General features: G+C 41.6%; 1 protein-coding gene across 3 annotated transcripts in view; it reads left to right on the top strand.

Moving 5' to 3' along the window:
* LOC131129862 (zinc finger protein GLIS1) overlaps positions 1-24,247 on the top strand; it is an 84,432-nt gene that overhangs the window by 32,425 nt on the left and 27,760 nt on the right. For all 3 annotated transcript variants that reach the window (XM_058073780.1, XM_058073779.1, XM_058073781.1), the window contains exon 4: positions 582-2,025. In XM_058073780.1, coding sequence (XP_057929763.1) covers positions 582-2,025 — 1,444 coding nt within the window. The remainder of the gene's footprint in view (positions 1-581; positions 2,026-24,247) is intronic.

Here is a 24,247-nt window from a genome sequence, read left to right as displayed (position 1 = left end):
CAATTCCTTCATCATCAGACAGGCTGGAAAAAAAGAAAGATCTTCTCACATCACTCAGGGCCTCTGCACAAAATCCATAATGAGCCAACTGACAGGAATTATTATGTCGGGGATCACAGCCATGCACAGAGAAATCTGACCGGGGTCTCCTATTCAGCAAGGCAAAGATTCCCACCATAAAGCACAGCATTGTAAATGGCGACCCTTCTGAGGCTGCAATTACGCCACCAAAAACAGGTGACTCCCTATTTATCCACCATGTTGGGTTGGGCTTATTGTGACATCAAAGCCTGTCAGAAAGACACACTAGCCAGTGGCCTCTCGGAATCAGTCGGATCCCCCTCCGCTTGCTATTCTTAGTTTAAAAAATTGCCCATTCATGTCCTCTCATTACTGTAAGATTGGGTTTCATTTATCCATAAAAATATTTGGATTCTACCATCATCTTGTCACTAAATGTTGGCCATGATTTCAGTGCTTGATAGCAGATTGGGAGGATGAACCAGCCTGTCTGTCAACACTCGCTAAGCTGATGGTGCTCATGTTCCTTTCTTTGTGTTTTTTTTTTTTTACTCCTGCAGATCATCCACTTTTCAGAGGACCCTACCCGGGGCCTCACCTGGCCTGGGCTGTGGCGGTGCCAACAGGGCTCCGAGTGCTCAACCGTATACCATCAAAGAAGAGAACGCCATGGGTTACGCCATTTCCAGCATGGCACTCGGGGTCCACAGCGCTGGGTTTCAGAACTCAAGGCCTGGCATACCTTTGGGAGGGCCGAGGGACGAGATGGTCACACATGTTAGCAACAGCACCGACAACGTGAGTGCGGAGGGGTCGCAACCGTTTAATAATGAAGATGGCTCCTCCCCGTTGGCTTTGTCCCCAGCAAGCTCCCGTCAGTCAGCACGACTGCTGAGCACAAGCAGTCTGAAAAGACGTCGCCTTTCGCTCGTTTCTCAGTCTACCGCTGAAACCGGTGGCATTGCGCTCGCAGATTCTCCATCGGCTACTCGAACTGCCTCTGAGGAGATAAACATCACCGCCATCATCTGCTCGTCCTCGCAGATGTCCATGGTTGCTTGTGTCAACGGGTTCCGCGCCAACCTCTCACCAAGCCACACTAGCAGCGGCGGCGGCTTCACCTCCTCTTCCTCCTCCTCTTCGTCTGCGTCCCCATCTTCTATACCCTGCTCTCGAGAAGCCCCCCACAAACCCCACCTACACGACAGCCCCCAGCGGGCCTCGCTGCAGGAGAGCTGTCAGCTATCTTCACCTGCCACCTGCCTGCTGTCCCTTTCCTCCTCCTCCTCCTCCTCATCTTCCTCATCGGTTTCGTCAGTGGAGCAAGGCCGGGGGCCGTGTGAGGAGCAGGGCTCCATGCAGCAGGGGCCAGGACCAGGAGGTCCCTCCCTGGGGAATGCAGGAGGCTCGGATGGATTGGGGTTACTCATGAGTGGGGTGCTAATGTCAGGGACGTTACAGACGGGGGCAGAAAATGGGGCTGTATTGGACAGGAGCCAAAGATCGGGGACGGCCCTCAAACAAGAGCCCTTAGATGACTTCTCTCCAAGTGAAGACGAACTCTTGCAGCACCGCTATCACCATCATCACTTAAGCGGGCGCAATGGGCATCTTCGCCACCTCCATCAGCATCTCCGTGCTGCCATGCCCCCGCCTTATCATATCCACCAATATGTGGGGGCCAGTTCTGGCAATAACCATCAGTCAGCGACTGGCTCCTCTGTCGGACTCAAACCTGCCACGGCAGGCCCTCCCGAGAGCGAGGAAGTTGGGGTAACACAGGCCGATAAGCAGTCTTGTCGCTGGATTGACTGCAGTGCTGCCTACGAACAGCAGGAGGAGCTTGTGAGGCATATTGAGAAGGTCCACATTGACCAGCGCAAAGGTGAGGACTTCACCTGTTTTTGGGCCGGCTGCATTCGTCGCTACAAGCCTTTCAACGCCCGCTACAAGCTGCTGATACACATGAGGGTTCACTCTGGAGAGAAACCTAACAAGTGTATGGTGAGTCAACATAATAACCATAAACCAGCAAATACCTACAAGTGTAACTAAGTGTATAACCATACATGTATTACAAATATGATTATGTCACACTGACAGAGGGACAGGAAGTGTAACTTCGATATTGTCACTTTGCAGATTAGCTTTTAGCGATAGTACCAAAGAGAAACCAAAACCAAAGCTTGACAACCCTAGTCGGTCATTAAAGTCACCTGTTTGCTTACCGGTGAAATCCATAAATGGTGAAACAGTGTTCTGCAATTTTCAGAAAAGCATTGTATTCCCAAACTGTATTAAAAATGAGCTGAACCTTAACCTAAAAAGCGAGGTATGTACCAAACCGTGGATATGGCGTACCATCACACTCGTAAGTGGAACATGTAAAAACGCCTGTTTTTACAGGTAAAGCTCCAGTTGCACAAGTCAACACACTAATCAATGTCAAACTGTCACTCCCCTACATCCCTTCACAAATGGAAAAAGCCCTCCAACCTTAAGAATGATTTAGTCCAAATACACAATTAGTCCACAATTTGTGTAGGGCGAAGCCATGTTTATTTTCACAAGAACTCTGTTTTGGGAGAAGGGATTCGGATCCTGAAAAGCCAACACATATGGTGAACATAACCAAACAATGCCTGCACTTGATCCTTTTAAATGGGGGCTTTACGTGTTTAGCTGTCCCACAAGTATTATGCGAATTGGCCTCATATCCAAGGCAAACACCAGGAGAAATGTAGTAGTCTGGAGTAGCGGGCCGCAGAGGGATAGCTGGTAATGTTTGATAGCCTAGCTCAATTCGTAGCCTCCTCGCCCTGTTAAAAGTGATCCTCTTTAAATTCGGGAAGTCATCCAAATTTAAATTATTAAAGAGTCTGCTATATTGCTACGGCACTTGTTTCCCCTTTGACACCAAAATACACGTTTATTTTCTAAATGCTTTGCTTAATAGCAACAATTGTGTATAAAAAATGTAATCATGTACTTTCTTGCAGATTTTTGTACAACACATAATAGGAAGAAAAACCTAAAATAGAACTTCTTCTTCCTGATTTGTATCCTATCAGCGTTCCTTTGCCAAAGTTCTGGTTGGGCAAAGTTAACCCTGCAATTTTCCGCCTTCAGAGATACTTGTGTGAAAGCGTATTAGCAGCCAATCTTTAAGTTAAACAACAAAACCTCACAATTTGACGGCAATATTCTGCCATACCAGCCTCCGTGTGAAAGAAACTGGTGAATAAACGCAGCATCAACATCAATTTGCGGGATGTCTGTGTGATGTATGTGTGGTATAATATATTATACCACTGCATAACAAAGGTTGTAAGAATGTGTCACATTGAATGATTGTATGTGTGTGTGTTTTTTGTCGATATTTACCATATGCTCACACAAGAACAATTGGTCTCAGTGTGAACGAGGCACTGGATTTTGTCGGTGAACGTGGGACCTCTTGATCCGCCTTATGTCAAACACACATTGGAATGCACACACACACACACACATGCACACACATTCTCCTCCTTGTAAATTGAGGGTATTGTTTCAATGGAGTTTCCCAATAGGAAGTATTGATTCCTTGTACTACAAAGTACCTTTTTTTTTGGCCTAACAAAACAAATGGGAAATATGTTTTGAATCACGAATCATAATGGATTGCACATACAGTATAAACTTAGAGGCTCGGTGCTCCACTACATTTTCTATGCTAGTTTTGTTGTTGTTGTTTTTTGATCAGGTTTGTAATCTAATTCTTGCAAAATTTGTGAAGGTGTTGGACACTGACCAAGGAACAATCCATTTCCTGTTGACTGGAAAGGATGTTCATGGCAAGAGCTTCACTTTTACCCTTACTTTACCCTTACGTCCTCTGAGCCACCCAAGATGCAGGAAGACGGGGCGCCATTTATCAATAGGAACTCTATTGATTGCGTAAATGAAAGAGCGACAGCAGGAAATCGCGGCACATATAACATCTAAAAAGCCTGCAAAAACAGGTTTTAACTTAATTGCCAACTTTATAGAGGTGGCTGTAGATATCCACACTATTGATACTTGCACTTTATGGCGGAAACAAGTTAAGTTCACCAATATTAAATTCAACATCACATTACTGAAACAGGCAAAGAAGCTGAAAAGAACGAACATCTAAATGAATGAGCATCTGACAAAACGCAATGCTGACTTTGTAAATATTGGGCCAAACCTGGAAGAAAGCTTCCCAAATTTTCCTCACTGATGTGACAAAAATGGAATCATTGATATTGTCAACCATTGACATTCAAGAATGTGAGCAAATTTTTTAGAGCAAATACATGAGACATTCTTTTTTAAAGGACCAAAGGCTTGAGTAAAAAAAAAACAAGACAGATCTCTTTTATTATCTTTCCAGCAGCAGATTCCATCTGGCCCTTGTGAAGCAAAAGTCTCTACATGTCCAAACATAACACTACTTTTTTCTTCCTCTGTGTCCCTTTAAACGTATATAAACTGTATTGCTCTCTTTGTCACTGTCCTCTGGTAGTTATAAATCGTAAGCCTGCGGCGTGCTGGGCTTTGGCAGGAAGAAGTCATTATCACAAGGGCACAATTCATGTCCGACCTTTGCTTGAGCCTGTCAGCGTCTTTAAATGGTTAATATTTTAAGAGATGCCTTTTAAGGAAAACTTACATCCATATGTTAAAACCTGTGGCTCATTAAAAAGAAAATATGTTATTTTCTGATGAGAAATTATAAATATTTTATGATGGTGCGGTCCTACAACAAGAAAAGTCACAAAAGTGCTTCGGGATTTACCATCATTCATAATATTTATTAGCAAAGTCACAACAGTTATTATTATTACTTTTCTGACCTATAAATGTAGTTAGAATGTTGCATTTTTGTGCCAAAGTTTCAGATAATGAGGTTTGCGCATTTGGAAGTGAGCTCTGAAAGAAGTTTGGGATGACTCAAAATGCTCTGTTTCAGAGGGCGTTGCAAAACTGTTCCTTTGTGATGTCACAGAGGAGCGAGCTTACTTATAGGCGTCGCTGTAGACCAGATACGCTCTCTGCCCTCCACAAGCTTTGCTTCCACAGGCTTTGCTTCTCTGTTTACAAGGGTAGAAATTATTGGAGTTGGTGATTCCCAGCAAGAGAAAAATATTTTTATCTGTCAACTGCATTTCACACGGGACTGTTTTCGTGAACATGAATGTGAAATATCCGCCAAACTGTTGCTGGAGCCAGAAGCAGAGCGCTCTCGCCGGGAATTGGTGCAGTATTTTCGGACACGCTGTGCATCCGGGTGGAGAGAAACGCAGTGCTCACCGATGTCTGGTAGTTCCTCACAAAACGTGTAATGACCACATTACAAGATTATCTGCAGTTAGAGAGCTTCATGGTACCAACTGGTTCTGACAAGGTCTGTAGTTAGGAAGCACCTTGGGCGTGTGACCAATCACAGTGGACTGGGTGTGCCCGGAGGTGGCCTGTGGGTGGACTAAATTAAAACAGACCGTTTTGGCGGGAAGCACAAATCCAAGGAAAGTAGGTGAAGGCATGGCCGGTAGCATACACACAGAGTGCAGAAGAGTGTAACATAATAGAAATTAAATGAGTAGATTACAATATACGGTTGTGAGTGTGAATGGTTGTTTGTCTATATGTGCCCTGTGATTGGCTGGCGACCAGTCCAGGGTGTACCCCGCCTCTCGCCCGAAGACAGCTGGGATAGGCTCCAGCACCCCTGCGACCCTTGTGAGGATAAGCAGTATATTTATAGTGCTATATTTCAGCAATATTGGTTGAAATACAGTACATCTTTGCAGGGACATGTTTAGTATATAAAACGTTGAAGACATCTGTATGACATGTATGCTAGCATGTCTTCCACAGCATTCAGCCAAGCATTCAGTCATTGTACATGAAGAGTTTTAACCTCCTCATTTATGTCTGTTAAATTGACACACAAAACCTAAAGCACCTAATAAAGCCTGCATATTGGCAGAGTGTACCATACATCTTGATGATATATTTTCAGTCCAGAATGATCTTAGGCTGACATCTGCTCCAGCCCCCCCGCGACCCTCGTGAGGAAAAAGCGCTAGAAAATGAATGAATGACAATATACGGTCATATATTTTATATTTTTTATATTTCTCCCCGTGCATGCGTGGGTTTTCTCCGGGTACTCCGGTTTCCTCCCACATTCCAAAAACATGCTAGGTTAATTGGCGACTCCAAATTGTCCATAGGTATGAATGTGAATGTGAGTGGTTGTTTGTCTGTGTGTGCCCTGTGATTGGCTGGCGACCGGTCCAGGGTGTACCCCGCCTCCCGCCCGAAGACAGCTGGGATAGGCTCCAGCACCCCCGCGACCCTCGTGAGGAAAAGCGGTAGAAAATAAATGAATGAATGTTTCTTCATTGTTCTTTTCTTAAAAGCAATGTAAAAATCTGGTCTTGTCTCATTCTCGTAGACCCAGTCTAGTATTGTATCCTGAACTGATTGTCCTGTGACACCCCTAGTTGTGACGCATTTTCAGTGGATAGTAGATCCATACTGCTATACAAGCTGTACAATGACTGCTCTAAAGTGTACTTTCTATAGTATTGTCATTTTAGAAGAGATAATTAAAATGTGAATGGTGTCTTCACCTTTATTAGTCAACTCATAAAACATGAATTCATAATCATTTATATTTTAGCAAATGCACATGAGAACAAGTTATAAACTGCATAAGTTATCATTTTATCCTCCAATTATTAAGGCAGCCCTGGGCTGTTGTGCAGTGCAATCAGCCACTGAGGGACACGCTGGCAAGAAGGAAACAACTTAATCTCCCTGCAATATCCTGTTGTGTTTCATGCCTAATTCAATTGTTTTTTCTAGTTTATTGCATTTCCCGCCCCCCCCATCCCCGCTCATGTCTGCATAAATATTAAAAAGATATCCTGCATGAGTAGCCCTGATGTTGTCCCAGACATTGATATTGTTCGTCTCGCTCTAAAGCCCACCCTTAGACCTCTCAAGGTCAGAAAATATCCTTTTAAATCACAGAGCGAAATGGACAGAATTTTCACATGGAATTTTTTTTTTTAAACTTTATTTTCTTTTGTAATTTATAACCAGCATACCTAAACAATAGGCTGTAGATGATGTATGTTGTGGTATGTGATTGATTCAAGGCATGGAAAACAGCTTTGTTAAACAGCTGTTTTTACAATGACTGAAAGTTCACTGTATTATAAAACAAACCAGGATGACAGATGATGGGACGTCATGATCATATTTTACTCTTGACAGTTTTGGGCTTCATTCTAAGTAGTTTATGTTGGCATATGTTACAGAAAATGCAGATTTTACATTTTACATTAATCCACTGTGTTGTTGCATAATCACTATGTTTCAAAGTTTAGGAATCTGCCTTCTAAAGGAAAACTGCACTTTGGGGAGTTTTTCCCATCATCCACAATCCATATGTGGGACATAAACACACGTTGTTGTTGTTTTTATTTGCTATAAAGATACAAAACCGTGGCAGCTCATTAATGCACGTCTATTCTGCCTGCACGGTCCACTATTAAAAACATCAAAAAACATTTTATAGTGTTATATACATGCTGTGACCATGTTGTAACTGATACATTCATAGTAACATGTAATACTTATTTGGGTAATTTATGCATTACCAGAAATTCCTCCTTGAGCACATGGATTTCACATTAATTTACAGTAGCAACAGAAAAACAAAAGCCTACAACTGGCATTAACCCCAAAAACATAAACACAGCAGTAGTAGCTCCAAAGTGTACCTTACCTTTTGGTAGTGGTCTGAGCGTGGCACTGAAGCGTTGCAGGGGAGTATGTGGTGTAGCTGGAGGCATTAGCCAGCTAGTAGGTAGCCGGTGGTTAGGCAAGGTGTTACTACCCCAAGTAACAAAGTTCTTTGGCTTAACAATGTCAACTCGTTCAATCCCAGCCATTCTTCAGCAGCCACCCCTCTCAATATCAGCCATTTTTAATTATTTTGACTACTTAGAACCTCTTTTTCAACTGGTTTTAAAGTTATGATCAGGAGTGTCTTGTCGTGCAGAGAGAACCTCACTGGCTGTTGCGTTCACTTCCATGCGATTGCATAATAATCCACGGTTATTAGAAAATAGAACCAAATGGCACTTTGAAATAAGATAAGATAAGATATGCCTTTATTCGTCCCTCAGTGGGGAAATTTGCATTGCACAGCAGCAAGAGTACAGAATCAGTTAAGCAGTACAAAATACACAATATAGAAAAATAAACAATATAAACAACCCAAGTATTAACAAAATCAACAGTTTTTCCCAGAGTTATATACAATACAGTATGTAGATAATATGAAACGAGATGAGATATATGACCAGTCTATACACTGAGATCTTGTTAGAGAGTTAATATGAGGCATTATGGAAATACTTCACATAGAACTTAATATATTGCATTTAGAGCCCTTAATATTGCACATGGAGGTTGATCAGATATTGCACAGTGAATGGGGTCTGGAGTAACTATAGTGATTATAAAAGCAAGTATTACACAGATGTACATAGTGGTGTAGAAGTAATAGTACATTCATATACATTCATATATTGTTAATGTTGAAGTACATCAGCAAACATTTGCTTCTTCATGGGATACTGTCCAAGCATAACATAGTGGATAAACCAAAGCAAACCACATGTTGAGGGAAAGTTGGACTTTGGAAAAGACGCTTAGATTCTGGAATTTCCTTTCTAGTCACTGGTACAAACCCGGCAAACATATACTGTGTATTTAGAATGACTTAGACTGACTTTGGAAGAGAGTGCTGAAAAGCCACTGCTGCTGGAGTAGAGGTGGACTTTTGTTGATCTGGAGTTCTTTCTGAGCATTCAGTTGATGTTTGCAAGATGAAATGAGAAGTTGCAGCTGATACACATTGGCATTGGTATTCATTTGTTGTACTTGTATGAAAGAATGATAGGCTGGCCTATGTGGACAAGTTTTTGGGCCACAAAGGCCCTAAATACCACGGATCAAGGATGCGTAACCAATCCATTTATTTCATCATAATTCCATCCATCCGCTTATCCGGGTCTCCTGTCACCCGTTCCAGTTCCACCAGGAGGACATCAAGGCCTTTCCAGGCCATCTGTGAGACATGATCCTGACAGCATGCCCTCGGTTTACCCCGGATGGGCTTACCTGTAACGCCTCAACTGGCTCCTCTTGATGTGAAAGAGCAATCTAATCGAATCTAATCTGAACTCTCCCGGATGATCGAGCCCCTCACCCTGTCTCCAAGGGTGAATCCAGCCACCTTTCAGAGGAAACTCATTTCAGCCGCTTGTATTTGCCATCTTGTTCTTTCAGTCATGGCCCAAAAGTCATGACCATAGGTGAGGGTGGGAACATAGATCAACAGGTAAATTGAGAGTAACTGTGTCTCTATTGTGCTCGGGCATCTCTGGTGGAGTTTGCATGTTCTCCCCGTGCTTGTGTGGGCTTTCTCCGGGTACTCTGGCTTCCTCCCACATTCCAAAAACATGCTAGGTTAATTAGCGACTCCAAATTGTCCATAGGTATGAATGTGAGTGTGAATGGTTGTTTGTCTATATGTGCCCTGTGATTGGCTGGCGACCAGTCCAGGGTGTACCCCGCCTCTCGCCCGAAGACAGCTGGGATAGGCTCCAGCACCCCTGCGACCCTTGTGAGGATAAGCAGTATATTTATAGTGCTATATTTCAGCAATATTGGTTGAAATACAGTACATCTTTGCAGGGACATGTTTAGTATATAAAACGTTGAAGACATCTGTATGACATGTATGCTAGCATGTCTTCCACAGCATTCAGCCAAGCATTCAGTCATTGTACATGAAGAGTTTTAACCTCCTCATTTATGACACACAAAACCTAAAGCACCTAATAAAGCCTGCATATTGGCAGAGTGTACCATACATCTTGATGCTATATTTTCAGTCCAGAATGATCTTAGGCTGACATCTGGTAGACAAATGACTTCAACAGGTAGCTAGATAGTCGTAATTTCTCTCGACAAACAAACAGATAATCTCATGCGGTGGCTTTTCCCCTTCTTTCCTCTCTCCGTCCGTCTGATGTGCTGATCAGCTTGGTTGTCATGCAAAAAGTAACACAACACTGTCCATATGTGACATTAGTGTGATGAAACCGCTGGCAGCGGCTCCGTGCGACTGATGTTTTGGCAAACAAATGCAGAGCTCTGGATTAGATGGCTCTTGCTTGTTTTCCTTGTTGAGAGGGACCGGGCCAACTTCATGTCAGAGCATAAAAGTTTTCCAGTCAATCTTTTGCAGTAATGTAGTCCAACACTATGTGGCCTTCCAACAAGCACTTGCTGCATCTGCTCAGCCACACATAAGTAACATAAGCACATAAGTAACAACTAATGAAACACTACATGTTATCATTAATGTAAATGCTCCAATTAGCGCCTCTATTCGATTAACCACCCAGTCTTCTAGCTCAACAAATGTTAGTATTAACCGCTGCGGCTGTAGGCAACTGCTTGATGATGTCCACATCTACTTATTTGTGTTAGACTTGCCATACCAAAGTAATGCCATAGTAATGCTGACTGGGCATCTTGCTCCTTAACGTTATTACAACATTGGTTTTGTTGCTGTTGTGTTGTATATGCAATATACTTTTTATAATTAATGACCACATGGTCAAAGACATCTACTTCTGTGTGTTTTCCTTTTCCACTTCCTCATGCACTCCAATTCATGCATCCATCCATTTTCTATGGCGCTTATCCTCACTAGGCTTGCAGGGGTACACCCTGGACTAGTCGCCATCTAATGGCGAAATAGAGTACATAAAGTATTTAATATTATTTAATTGTGGTATAGAGTATATGCATTTGTATAAGTAAGAACCCCCTTCCTAATAAAGACTTTACTCCAGATAGACATTGAATTTATTTGAATGAAAATATGTCTTTTTGGAATGTTTTTTTGATTTTGATCTAATTCATCAATTCATAATTCAAAAAGAGTTTAGATCTTCTCAGTACTTTTTTAAACCCTGAATGAAAAAAACATGTGAATTAAATGATTTGTATTATTATTATGCAATATAGGCTATTGACAATATATGATTTCAAACCTGCTACACCGCACGCCACACATATTTAATCTAACATAATATTGTGAAATTCTGAAATGAGGGTCCAAAAGGTCACACAACTCCAGCTACCTTGCTTTGAAGGGGGTACGCGGGTATCAAAGCGTGTGGGATCTTTTACGCGATACACTTTCAATTACATTTGTCTGGAATGCTGTATTTTGAGTTTGCCTATTTCCTCAACATCAAATTGCGGCCTCGTGTCTGTAACCCGAAGATCCCTCGCTGCGGCCTTGTTACACATTGCACAGAGATTGTGTCATAATTGTGTCCTGTCCAGGACTGTAATCAGTTTAACCTTTCTAGTGAGCCAGATCAGTTTACTAATACATTACATGATGGTGGATGGCGGTGTGTGTGTGTGTGTGTGTGTGTGTGGTTGGGGTGTATTGGTTATAGCATTTGTAGCAAATAGCAAAGAGAGGATGACTACAAGACTTATTTTTTGGATTTTCTTCTCAACTGTGACAAGTCGCTTCTGCAGAAAATAAAATGACAGGAGAATATGGATAACTTATGTAGCAAAAGACGAATGTGTGTGTTTAAAGTGTCAAGTTTAAATTACACACTGCAGGCTTCTTGGACCATGCACATTTCTTACTGTACACAAAAGTACGGCACACATATACCCATCCAACATCCAAGTCTTTATGCTTCTGTGTGTGGAGTTTGCATGTTCTCCCCGTTTCTGTAGGTACTCCGGTTTCCTCCCACATTCCAAAAACTGAGTTAATTGTCCAAATTGTCCATAGATATGGATGTGAGTGTGAATGGTTGTTTGTCTATATGTGCCCTGTGATTGGCTGGCGATCTGTCCAGGGTGTACCTCACCTCTCGCCCGAAGACAGCTGCGACCCTTTCAAGGATAAATGGTAGAAAATGGATGGATGGATTGATATTGGTAAATCACCCCTCTATCTCAATATCCTTCAGGGTTTAAATTAATAAATAACTTTAATTCCAATTATTATTAACTAATTTAAATTCATAATTTATTCAATGAATAACTTATTTAGTATATTTTATTTTTTATGCAATGATGTGAAACATTTTAACATTTACCAGACACATTAGGTACATTTGCACAAAGTACTGGGACATCACTGCTGGCGGTGTCAAAAAAAAAAACAACCCAAAATGGTTTCATGTCAGTCACCAAAAGTCTCTTCACAGAATTTGTCACTTTTTTGAAAAGGAGTTCCTTACTCGCTAAAACCTGTATAGCGACAATGTATTGCCTGATCTACAGTTCTGACCGCTTTTGCATACTAGAACCCAATGTAGATGGTATCCCAGCCAATAGGCTATACAGTTTTTGTGACAAGTCGCTTCTGCACAAAATAAACATGACAGGAGAATATGGATAACTTATGTAGCAAAAGACGAGTGTGTGTGTGTGTGTTTAAAGTGTCAAGTTTAAATTACACACTGCAGGCTTCTATGGTTCATATGCCGAGGTTAATTTCAATTTTGGAAGTGAAGAAGTGAAGGCTTAAATAAACAGTCATGCATTTTATTCCGAGTGATGTCATCCTAAAAAATACAAGAATGATTCATCAGACATTATTCATGACACATGATTCGGTATGTACTGAATGTGGCTGTTTGAACCTTTTTAAATTTAAGTGGACCTCTGGATCTTATGCACAATTGATTTTAATATTTTTTAAGCATGAGAATTCAGTAGGAAATTGTTGAAAATGTTCAGCATATTTCGTCACTTGATTCATTATTTTTCGTAGATATTGTGTTCAGAAAAATCATTCTTAGGTAAACATAATTATTAATGCCAAATGCCAAAAATGTTTTTACACAAATTATCCCTTGCCACTTCATTCATTCATTCATTTTCTACCGCTTTTTCCTCACGAGGGTCGCGGCCTTGCCACTTCAAATTTGGCAAATTCACTTCCATTCCATTCTGCTCTGCTTATCAGGGTCAGATTCATAAGATCAATTCAGGTGTTGTAATATGTAGTATTCTGCACTGGTTACTAGATATCAGTAATGTTACTGTATTGTGTGTATTGTGTTATTGATATTGTTCAAAGATATATTGTAGATAAGTTCCCGACTTAGAAATTAACGTTTGCAGCAGCAATTTCAGGACAATAATAAACATATACTACAAACATATATACATATTTGAAAAGGGTGAAAAATCTTCTCAAGGGTACAATACATTATATAATGATTTACATTTCTATTTCCCCATTTTATGAATTAGATGGAAACTGACACAGTGATCCCTGTTTCTATGTACTTTAAAGAACATCTTGGTTTTATTCAATCCGTTCCTGTTTAGTATTGGTTCAGCAGTGAAAAGGTTTCATACCACAGTGACTGACTTATTTGGGCAATCCTGCAGAAAAAGTCCAGCTTTATCTGTTTATTTCATCACAATACCATGACACTTGTTAGCTTTCATTTAGATCATACAGAATCCTTTTATTATTGTGTTTTTAATATCGCCATCATCAGTACGGCACTTTTATCCCTTAGAGGAACAACGCCAAGCAATTGCAAAGAAAAGCCAGGAAATAATATCACTGTCACATTAACTGGCCAAGGCTCTGACTTGTATCATGCTTAAGATAAACATATGTACCGAGGCGGGGAAAAAAACATGAAAGAAATAAAAAATGATTGTGAACAGTGATGAATACCAGTACATAATCGAACAGCGGTGGTTTTGATTTTGCGACCAGTCCAGGGTCAGCTGGGATAGGCTCAAGCATAGTCACGACCTGAGCATAATCAACATAGTAAATGGATGGTTGGATGGTTTTGATTTTGTATACTTACATTTTCCTATATGCAGACATTTGGTGCAGAAAATGTAGTGGGAAGGATACTATTCAATGTAGGAGGTTGGGTAACATGTTTGTAATCAGACCTTTCGGTATGAGACAGCGTCATAAGGAGTATGCATACAAAACACATTGAGTGAGGAACAGGATGCGTATCTACATACCTTGTGATATAATCAGATTTCTACTTTGTAAACAAATAGGCTGTAAGGGTAAAATCATTCCATAAAATAAAAAATCCTTCTAAAATCATTACATAAAATTCCGTAAATCATTAAAAAAAACAAAAAATGGAAGATGTACTTTGATACAAGACCATGAAAATACTTGTACACAAACAGAGCAGTTCTCTGAGCGACAGGAAGCTAGTGCAGAGACTTAAGTACTGGACTTTCATTCATTCATTTTCTACCGCTTTTTCCTCACAAGCCTATCCCAGCTGTCTTCGGGCGAGAGGCGGGGTACACCCTGGACTGGTCGCCAGCCAATCACAGGGCACATATAGACAAACAACCATTCACACTCACATTCATACCTATGGACAATTTGGAGTCGCCAATTAACCTAGCATGTTTTTTGGAATATGGGAGGAAACCGGAGTACCCGGAGAAAACCCACGCATGCACGGGGAGAACATGCAAACTCTGGCTGAGGGTGGAATTGAACCCTGGTCTCCTAGCTGTGAGGTCTGCGCGCTAACCACTAGACCGCCGTGCCGCCCAAGTACTGGACTAATATGGTCATATTTTCTGGTTCTAGTCAGGACTCGAGCAGCAGCATTCTGGGTGTACTGTAGCTGTTTTTCAGCTGGTTTAGAGTGCCTGGTGATCAGAGCTGTCCCAGTGCTGTTGTGGAGCCTAAATCCTGGTTGGAAAGTACACATTAGGGAGGAAAAAATCAGTAAGAGGTCGGTAGGACCTTCCCCAAGACTTTTCCCAAGAATGGCTGGTTTGATATGGGCCAATAGTTGTTTAGTACCGTAGCATCAAGGCTGCTCTTCTTCAGGGCCTGAAGTGAGATAAGATATTCAGATGCTTACTAGATGAGTGAGTTGTACTAGCAAACTGCTCAGCACAGACATTAGAAATCTAGTATGTAACTCATCAAGGCAGCATGTTAATGGTTTGGCGATTGGCTGGCGACCAGTCCAAGGTGGACCCTGCCTCTCACCCGAAATCAGCGGGGATAGGCTCCAGCATACCCCCGCGGATGTGTGTCGGCTCAGTGTGAATGCTAGCAGGAGTCATGGCTAGAGATAGTGCCAAGGAGAAACCAGAGCTTGAAAACCTTCTCCCGTTTGTGCCTTCTCAAGCGCTAGGTTAATACACAAAGACAAGTGGATAAAACAAAAGCTGTGTGCCACCATTGTTATGGCGTACCATTGCACCCCTGCTTATATATTAAAGATTTAATTATAGCACAACCGGAATTATGATTCTGCTGTGACAAGATGACAAATAACGGTTTGATAAATGGCATATCCACACAGAAATGAAGAGTTGAAAAAAGACAGAAAAACAATCCTGGCACAAGTGTATCAAACTTGAGGGTATTGTGGCATCTCAGTTTCACCACATTACTTGGGGTGTTGCTTTTTTTTTTTACCCACAAAGCTTTGAGGTCTGGTCTGCCTCCAGACGCTTGCATAAGCCTCTCCTTCACCCCTGCCTTCAGGCGGATGTCTGATCACAGTGCCATGCTGACCTATTGTTTCATTTTACTGGCATGTTTGCTGTCTGAATACTACTAAGCCTCTGGCACAGAAGCATTTGGCTAGGCAACTTAGCGGGCTTCTGCAGTGTGTTTATTTGTTGTCGCGTAATACTGGGACTGTGTTATTGTAGGCATGAGCCTTTGTACAGCTGTGTCAACTCTTTTCTTGTCTGGACAACTGCCTTCTATTTATTTGCAGATTACTGCAATACAAGGTATTAAGTCATAGTGATTTGTATTACAAGTTGTAAAAGATAGTAGATTAACAGTAATGATTAGCAAATACCGCCAAAGTCTGTTAATTAGTGCTAGGTCATAAAACATTGGCATCACTTGTAGTAATGCTGGCTAAGCAGTTTCCTCTGTTACGACATCCTAAAACACGATTCAGCATTAACAGTCCCATATGACAACATTTCCTTTATTACTTATAAAAATATGTATGTATTTTTTGTGGAAATTTGTAATTTCTTTGCTAGAATGTACAGCATAAATGTACCGCTCTTTAAAAAAAAAATTTTTCCGGATAATTATTATTTTTTTAGGCTGAACGGTGGTCGGTGGTTAGCACGCAGGTCTCACAGCTAGTAGACCCTAGTTCAATTCTATCCTCAGCCATCTCTGTGTGGAGTTTGTATGTTCTCCCCGTGCATGTGTGGGTTTTTCCGGGTACTCCGGTTTCCTCCCACATTCCAAAAACATGCTAGGTTAATTGGCGACTCCAAATTGTATATGTATATGTATGAATGTGAGTGTGAATGGTTGTTTGTCTATATGTGCTTGGCACAGGGCACAGCTGGGATAGGCTCCAGCACCCTGTGACCCTCATGAGGATAAGCGGTAGAAAATGAATAATATATATTTTTAATCATTTCAATGTTTGAGATTTTGAATGCAACATAGTTACTGTGAGACCCAAAAGTTAAATATATAAGTATATATAAGTATAAGTATATATAATTTCTACACCATGACAGCGACAGCCCAGCTTCCAGCCTCGTTGAAGACCTGGTGGAAAATCCCTTATTTTCCTTTATTGTACCCTATTTTTCTCAAAAATGTCTCTTCTTTTCATATACGCTGATGTATACTTTAAATGTGTTTCACAAATGTGTTGTCAACATCAAACTAGCAGGAGGCTTTGGATATGTTAGAAATAAATTGTATGTTATAAAGTCAACCCTCACTACATTGTGTTAAATTAAATGAACACTGTTTCATAGCCCAATACGGTCTATTATTTGTCAAAACATATGCATATATGGCTGCCGACCCGTCTGGGGTGTGCCCCGCCTCTTGCCCAAAGACGGTTGGGATGGGCTCCAGCAGCCCCCGCGACCCTTGTGAGGAAAAGCGGTAGAAAATGAATGAATGAATGAATGAATGAATATGCATATATACGCAAATTGTACATATTCTACACAGCCCTTCAAGTTGTACCGGAACAGATTCATAGCTTTAGTGCTTCAATGAAAAGCAACATGAGTGACATCTGGGGGAAGAGTGAAGTCAAAGCAATCTATGTCACTAAAATAAGTGAAACACAGGTCTCCATTCCAAATACACAAACAAATATGCCTATGCTCTCATTACAAGCCAACAATTAGAGCCAAAATAACCATCAAAGCAATGACAACCACCAGTCGGTTTCGAACCGTCAATTGCGCGCTGTGATGGTTGAAACTTCAAATGTCATCGGTCAGGTGACATTTGCAGCACGATACCAGCTCCGAAGCACTAAAGCACTATTTGGAAGCAGTATGATTCAGGAAGTCTGACACAAGCTTCGAGGCTTCGGGCTCATTTGACCATCTCTAGGGACCAATTAACTGCAATAAACGAGGGATGACTCTTTAAGAGGTATTTTGGCACTGCATATTGTTTCCAAAACTATGGTCAAATTTAAGGTGTCAGGAGCATTAGACATTTGAGGTTCCACTGTATTCTCTCAGCAAACAATAATGTCAGCTATTAAAATCCTCTTTCTAACACTTCCTCAATGTTAAGAAAAGAACTTCTGGAAATGTACTTGGTCTCAGTGTATACATCATGTGGTCGTAATGTTGTTGTTTTTTCTTAGCAGTGTGTGGATTGTTAATGTCAGGGTTTAATGTCAAAGCAAGGGCGTCATTCCAGAGTTGTGGTGATGCCCTCAGAAGCCAACATCTCCACTGCCAGTGGCCACAGAATGAAATACCTTGGTAAGACATGTCGTGTAAGAGTGACTGATTCCACATTTGGGAAAATACTTGCGTTTTACCTTTCAACAAGAGCAGAAAATTATTGTTTTGATACATTTTCCTATAAAAAAAAAAGACAAAACAAGCCATTGTACTGGAGACAGTCAAATAAATAGCTTGAGTGCAGAATGGTGTGGAGGAAAAGCAATGCTGTTGGTGAAGATCCAATATAAAGAATCCTACCAAGCACAAGACAGTCATCACATTAAATTATACTGCCTCTAAGCTTACAAAATTGTAGTAAAGTCAATATTTTAAATATAGCGTGTGTCTTACGACGGAGTCCATCATCCATCTGTATACGGTAAATTCACAGAGCATGTAGAGGTATCTGCCATGGCTGCAAAAGACAGATGAGAGCATGCAGGTGCGAATGGACAGATTGAAGCGTGAGGCATCACAGGATCCCCGCGTCGACTGCCAGTAACATCAGTCCGGGCGCCAGGCAAGGAGCAACAGATCATGTTGTAGGATTTTCATTGTGTAAGCCTCGGTCTGTCGTTTTCATGGCAGGTTTGGATTTCGTAAATGGGTGCATAATTAATGGATCGTCGGTTACTAATGTGGCAGCGGGAAGCATTGTGTTGCACTCTAATTAGCCATTAAACGGGGATAAGATTCCTTAGCGAGACTACGAAAACTGCCCTTCTGATATCTTTTATTTTATTTATTCAAAACCTCCAACAAAATACATATTTTTCTTATTAGAATTTAGTTAGATGCACATTATTATGAAGATATCAACTTGAGAAGAACACATTTAACCCTTCAGTCCATCTTTCCAATTTAGACGTTGAACCATTAAATCGATGTCTGTACCATGGGTGGGCATTATTCCATTTATTTTTTAATACTGTATCACATCAGTTTGAGTAAGGACCTCAAACAATGTACAATGATGAGCCAATTCAAGAAACAATACAAGCAGTTGATGTTTGCTAAATACAAGGATGAAGAGTCTTGAACCAGTCATGATGTGCTATACGTATCACTATATTGACAGTTACTATGGTACCTATTATGTCATTGTATGGTCATATCACCTCGTACTTTGGCACTTGGTGCACTGTTAAAAAATAAATAAATAAATACATAAAAACCCTAAACTGTATTATGGAAAGCAGGAAGTGAACAAATGTAACAGTTACTGATTGTAAAAGTACCAGATGGAGGGGTAGGATTTAATAAGCTTTGCTTCTTCCTACTCCTTTTGGACATGTGGAACTGTGAACTGATTATGTGATGCACTCAATTGTAATCTGATGCATGTTCAAATGAAATACAACCATTACCATCACAGGTGAGGTTACTGCTATCTATTTTCTGTACGGCTTAGGGTTTGCGGGCATGCTGGAGCCTATCCCATCTGTCTTGGGTCGAGAGGCGGGGTACACCCTGGACTGGTCGCCAGCCAATCACAGGGCACATATAGACAAACAACCATTCACACTCACATTCATACCTATGGACAATTTGGAGTCACCAATTAACCTAGCATGTTTTTGCAATGTGGGAGGAAACCGGAGTACCCGGAGAAAACCCACGCCTGCACAGGGAGAACATGCAAACTCCACACAGAGATGCCCGAGCAGGGAATCGAACCTGAGTCTAACCACTTGTCCACCTTGCAGCCCAATATGGTATTTCTTCATGCTTATTATCAAAGTAATATGTATCATGGATGTTTTGGTATGTGTCATCTGCCCCTCAGAAAGCTTCCAGAGCTTGGTCAGTGTTAATGTCAGCGAAGTAAGGAAATGAGGGGCTACATAAGGGGCCAATATAAGTAAATGGGGGTCTGAATGTAAATCAAAAGTCCAAGAATAAAAACACTGTACTGGAAATGAACGTAATAGGGCCCCTTTGAGAATATCAATTCTGCAAAGTACAGTGACAGTCTTAACTCCCTCATAGACAAGCAAGCACTCATCTGGATACTGTTATAAACATGGCCTCTGTCTTTCACAGTGTACTGAGCAACTAATCTGTGCAGAGAATGAAAGGAAAATTCAATATGCAGACTTGCAAGTACGTTTTGCTGTCTTCTCAGGCGGCATGAAGGCAAAAGACATTTCCTTTTCCGTGTCCTTTCCCTAAACTTGCTGAACCGGTAAACCCCAGGCTGCCCAGTTTGGGAGGAAATCACATTTTAGCCCTCTAATCTGATGCAGGGGCTGCTGGTAGACATTTGAACATATGAAGGCATCACGGCAGGTTAAGTGCTTCCATGAAACCTCACTGTGATGTTGTGTAGCTAGTATTGCGCTAAGCGGGAGTTCACATCACTTGAGCAAAAAGTCAGTGAAAGGACGGAAAAACAGCTGCTTTGGCTCATTAAGTGATCATAGGAATGCTTCCTGTTGTGCCATCCACTTGGTTTTTAATGGCGCCCCCAAACTATTCAAGCATGGGTGCAAAATGGCTGTTAAGAACAATTTGGTTAGTCATTTACATGAACACTTCCTCCCATGAATTTATCGGCTGAGCTCCCACTCCCTTTCTTGTTCATCCGCATCTGGAACGCACTCCCTTTGCATTCAGTCATTTGCTGCATGCGCTCATATATCAACCTTCATAAATCAAGGCTTCCAGTGCAGGCGAAGAGAACACGCCAAAGTAAAATAAGTGTAAATTTGTCTTCCTCCCGCGCCCAGAAAAGTGCTATCTTTGATTTGGATTTTAGATCCGACATCCGATGTTGGCTGCTAAAAGGCTCCTGCTCCGGCAGTGGAAATGATATGTGTAAACTATGTAATGTGAATGTTTTAGCCAAGCTGTGTTTAATTTTGCATCCTGACGAAGCGCATGAGAAACCTGCCTCTCTTTAGCTGTCTCATTGAATCATGTGGATATAATTTCATCCATTTACGTTGTTCTGCTCTTTGCTGTGGTTGCCACAGGGCATTTGGAAGCAGGCAGATTAAATGCACATGTTCCTCCCATCTGCAGCGCTGCCCTTCGAATAGATCCCGAAGTGTCGGCGGTTTCGGGGCTGAGAAAGACACCTTGTGATAAACCAGCTTATTCTACCAAGACTTTTTCGTACTTATAAACTTAGACAGACTGCTTTTGAGCATTGGCGCTTTTTGGAACATGTTTCATTTGGCTGCAGGAGTGTTTTGGCATTTACATCTCAACCCTTCATTGTGTCTGTCAGCCTTGGAACCAATGGACCTATCGGGTAAAGCTAATCACAGTGGAAAGCCGATTGAGGTTCCTAGGATTTGAGGAACCCCTTTTCCTTTTTACAGTGGAAGCATGAGTAATAGTGAATTTCATGCAAGTGAATCACATCTCCCAGTCATTAGTCAGAGTCGTGATCTACAATTACAGCCCCAGGGTCATGAAGAGCGCTGGTGCTGGGGGCGATATCAAAGCAGTGCCTCCCCTCTGCAGGAACTCAAGAATATCTTGAATGTCAAAGAAAATCCTAGAGCTTAATCTTGGGGCGACAAATTTATGACCCTGGTCAACAAGGACAGTAAATTGGAAACCCTAAATTGAATACCACATGCTTGTAGTTCATAATTCTAAAACACCCAAGTCACACAATTTAAAGTTTGAATTGCGATTGTGCATGAGAGCTTAGTTTAAGGGGTATGTACCTTAAAGGGGACCAATTATGCTAATTTTTCAGCCCTTTGTATTGAGTTGTGGACTCCTATAGAGCAGCTACACACAATAACCCGCACACAAGGCTTTCTAGTTCTTCCAGAATCTGCACCTATTCAGCTGTATTTCTTTGAATTTTGTGGTTCTTGCGAAAACGGTCTGTTTTAATGTATTCCACCCACGGCCCGCCTCCAGGCATGCCTACTCTGTTGTGGTTGGTCACATTTGCAAGTACTTAAAAGGACTTCTGGTTTGTGCCACTAGCTGTGAGCGGTATAGGAGTTGATAATAAACAGAGATGTATCTTTTTAGAATGTCGGCTTTCAACATACAACGATATGTGTTGGATTCCAAATCCGATCTGGAAGTAGACTTTCTCAAGGAAAGACGTTACTTCAAGACGTCTCTCACTGGTAAAGAGCTTTTGCATTTTACCGTACGGTTTTCTACAGCATCGGTCACATCTAATGTGGCCACTGATTGTGGTGGGAAATGGCTATGAGCAACCCTGCTCCCTGTTTGCACACGATATAATGCTACATTGCTCCATGACAGTTAGGACACTGATAAATAGTTACTTACTGCTTGCTTTTCTGACTCTTCCACACGACCAAGTAATATTGGCAAGGCGTCTGACTTCTGCAAGTTTGTCGGCAAGTCCAGCTGCATACTGGCCCATGTTCACAAAACAGTCCAGTGTGAAATGCCATTGAATAAGGAAGTCCAACCTATTGTATCTGATGGTGGTGTCTTTAGGAATTGTAAACAAATGTGTCTTTTCCGTACAAGCCATTGCTAGCCCTGTAAACAGAGGAGCAGAGCTTGGGGGAACCCAGGGAGCTTATCTGGCTCACAGCCACGCCCATATAAGGAAGTCTGCCTCTCTGTGACATCACAAAAGGACAGTTTCACCACGCCTTGTGAAACCAAGCGTTTTGAGCCATCCCAAACTGCTCACTTCCAAATGCGAAAATCTCATTATCTGAAACTTTGACATCGTTTAATACCAGAATACGACATTCTAACATTGAACATCCAATGTCATGTCCTCCACACATCTGGAAACATTTACTGCAACACATACAAGCATGCATTTCATTTATGTCTTAAATGGCTAATTTTCTCCGAGCATGTACTCTATATTGGGTCATTTAAAAAATTTCAAAGTGTACTGGCATTAATTGATGTCTAGAGGGCTCTGATGATGTTAAAGTGTATTTTCAAGGTCGTAAACAGGTTTTCACCTGACCACACGTCACTTCCTGGTGGAGATTAATTGCGACATCCTCAATCTCCTGACTGTGAGGCCAACATGCTATCCTTTTCTGAATTTCACCAGAAAACCACGAGTTGTGATGGCGAGACGGCGAGTAGAATAGTAGAGGGACAACAAAGACCCTTGGTCTTCATGCCATTAAATACTACCTGTAAATGCTTTTAATTAGACACATTCTACCCCCCAGTACTCGCCCATAACGGTTGTTTGTTCCCATCATGCTCAGCTCCTGCAGGTTTCCAATGAGTCACGACATGCAAACAGCCTTTTACACTGCTTTCTTTTATCCCTGACACTGTTTGGCCTTCTCCCTGCTAGTCAGGAGTGATTTCCTATGAAGGCCTCAAGCCAGGTTCTGCAATCTCCACTAGTTTGCATTCTGGGCCTCATGTCGTCTTGTCTGTTGTGATCAGCTGCCTGTCCACACTTCCCACTTCAGCCATATCAAGACCCCTGCTGTCATCCCCAATGTTTACGGAGCAATTGAACACCCTGCCCCCACAAGATCAAGATGGAGTGCCTCTGTGCTTGTGCGGTTATCTGCCGGTTTACCTCAGACGGAGGTCTCGGAAAGGAAAACCAAACATGTTTGAAGCAATTCTGGTGATTAGAGCTGTGTAAGCTGTTTTTTTAGATCATATGCAAGGGAAGATTAATCTGGTGTCACCACGTTTTGACAGTTTATGGAACTCAAACCCACATGTCCATCACTTAACTGCAGTTCATTTCTGACATTTACCATTGAGTGTGGTTTTTGATGAATGGCTTTGACTTTAGGGACTTTTAGAATCATTGGAAGTGATTGGTCAGTCCAGTGGAAAGCTAATATATCAAAATTTCTACATTGTTGGACAACTTCATGACAGGCATCTTTACCTTACTGCCGTGCTTGCATCCAGTATCCATAATAAAGTAGGTTTGAGCAATAACGAAACTGTAACCCAGGAATTAGCCACAACAAATAGTAGTAGTGTAGCATATCATTTTTCACACCAGCTTTCTGGTTGATGCTGCTGCATTGATGCGACACTGCCAGTTGGTTTCCCAGCAGCCATCTCTATACTAGCCCGCAGTAATAATACACTCACAAGGATGTCATGCTGCCATGGAGCCACACATTTGTTTTGTAGACAAGAAAGCGATTGATTTCCCCCACCCACATTATACTTACGTACACATATTTGACACAACAATAACGCAAGTGGTGTTTTCCAACTTAACTCAAATGCTTGGTGGCCGCGTTTCAACAGTCAGCATGGAGTGTATTCTTTCCAAGTGGTGTGGAACTGTGGATGTTCTTCTACAGGGAGATTTGGGTTAGACGTTTCCACCCTTTTTGTGTCTCTTACATCTGGAATGATTGGTGTGAGTTCTGAAAAGTTTTCCATAAATGCAACCAAC

This window comes from Doryrhamphus excisus, chromosome 5, assembly GCF_030265055.1.
Source record: "Doryrhamphus excisus isolate RoL2022-K1 chromosome 5, RoL_Dexc_1.0, whole genome shotgun sequence".
NCBI lineage: Eukaryota > Metazoa > Chordata > Actinopteri > Syngnathiformes > Syngnathidae > Doryrhamphus > Doryrhamphus excisus.
The sequence above is the reverse complement of the archived record's forward strand: the minus strand, read 5'-3'. Positions and strand labels throughout refer to the sequence as shown.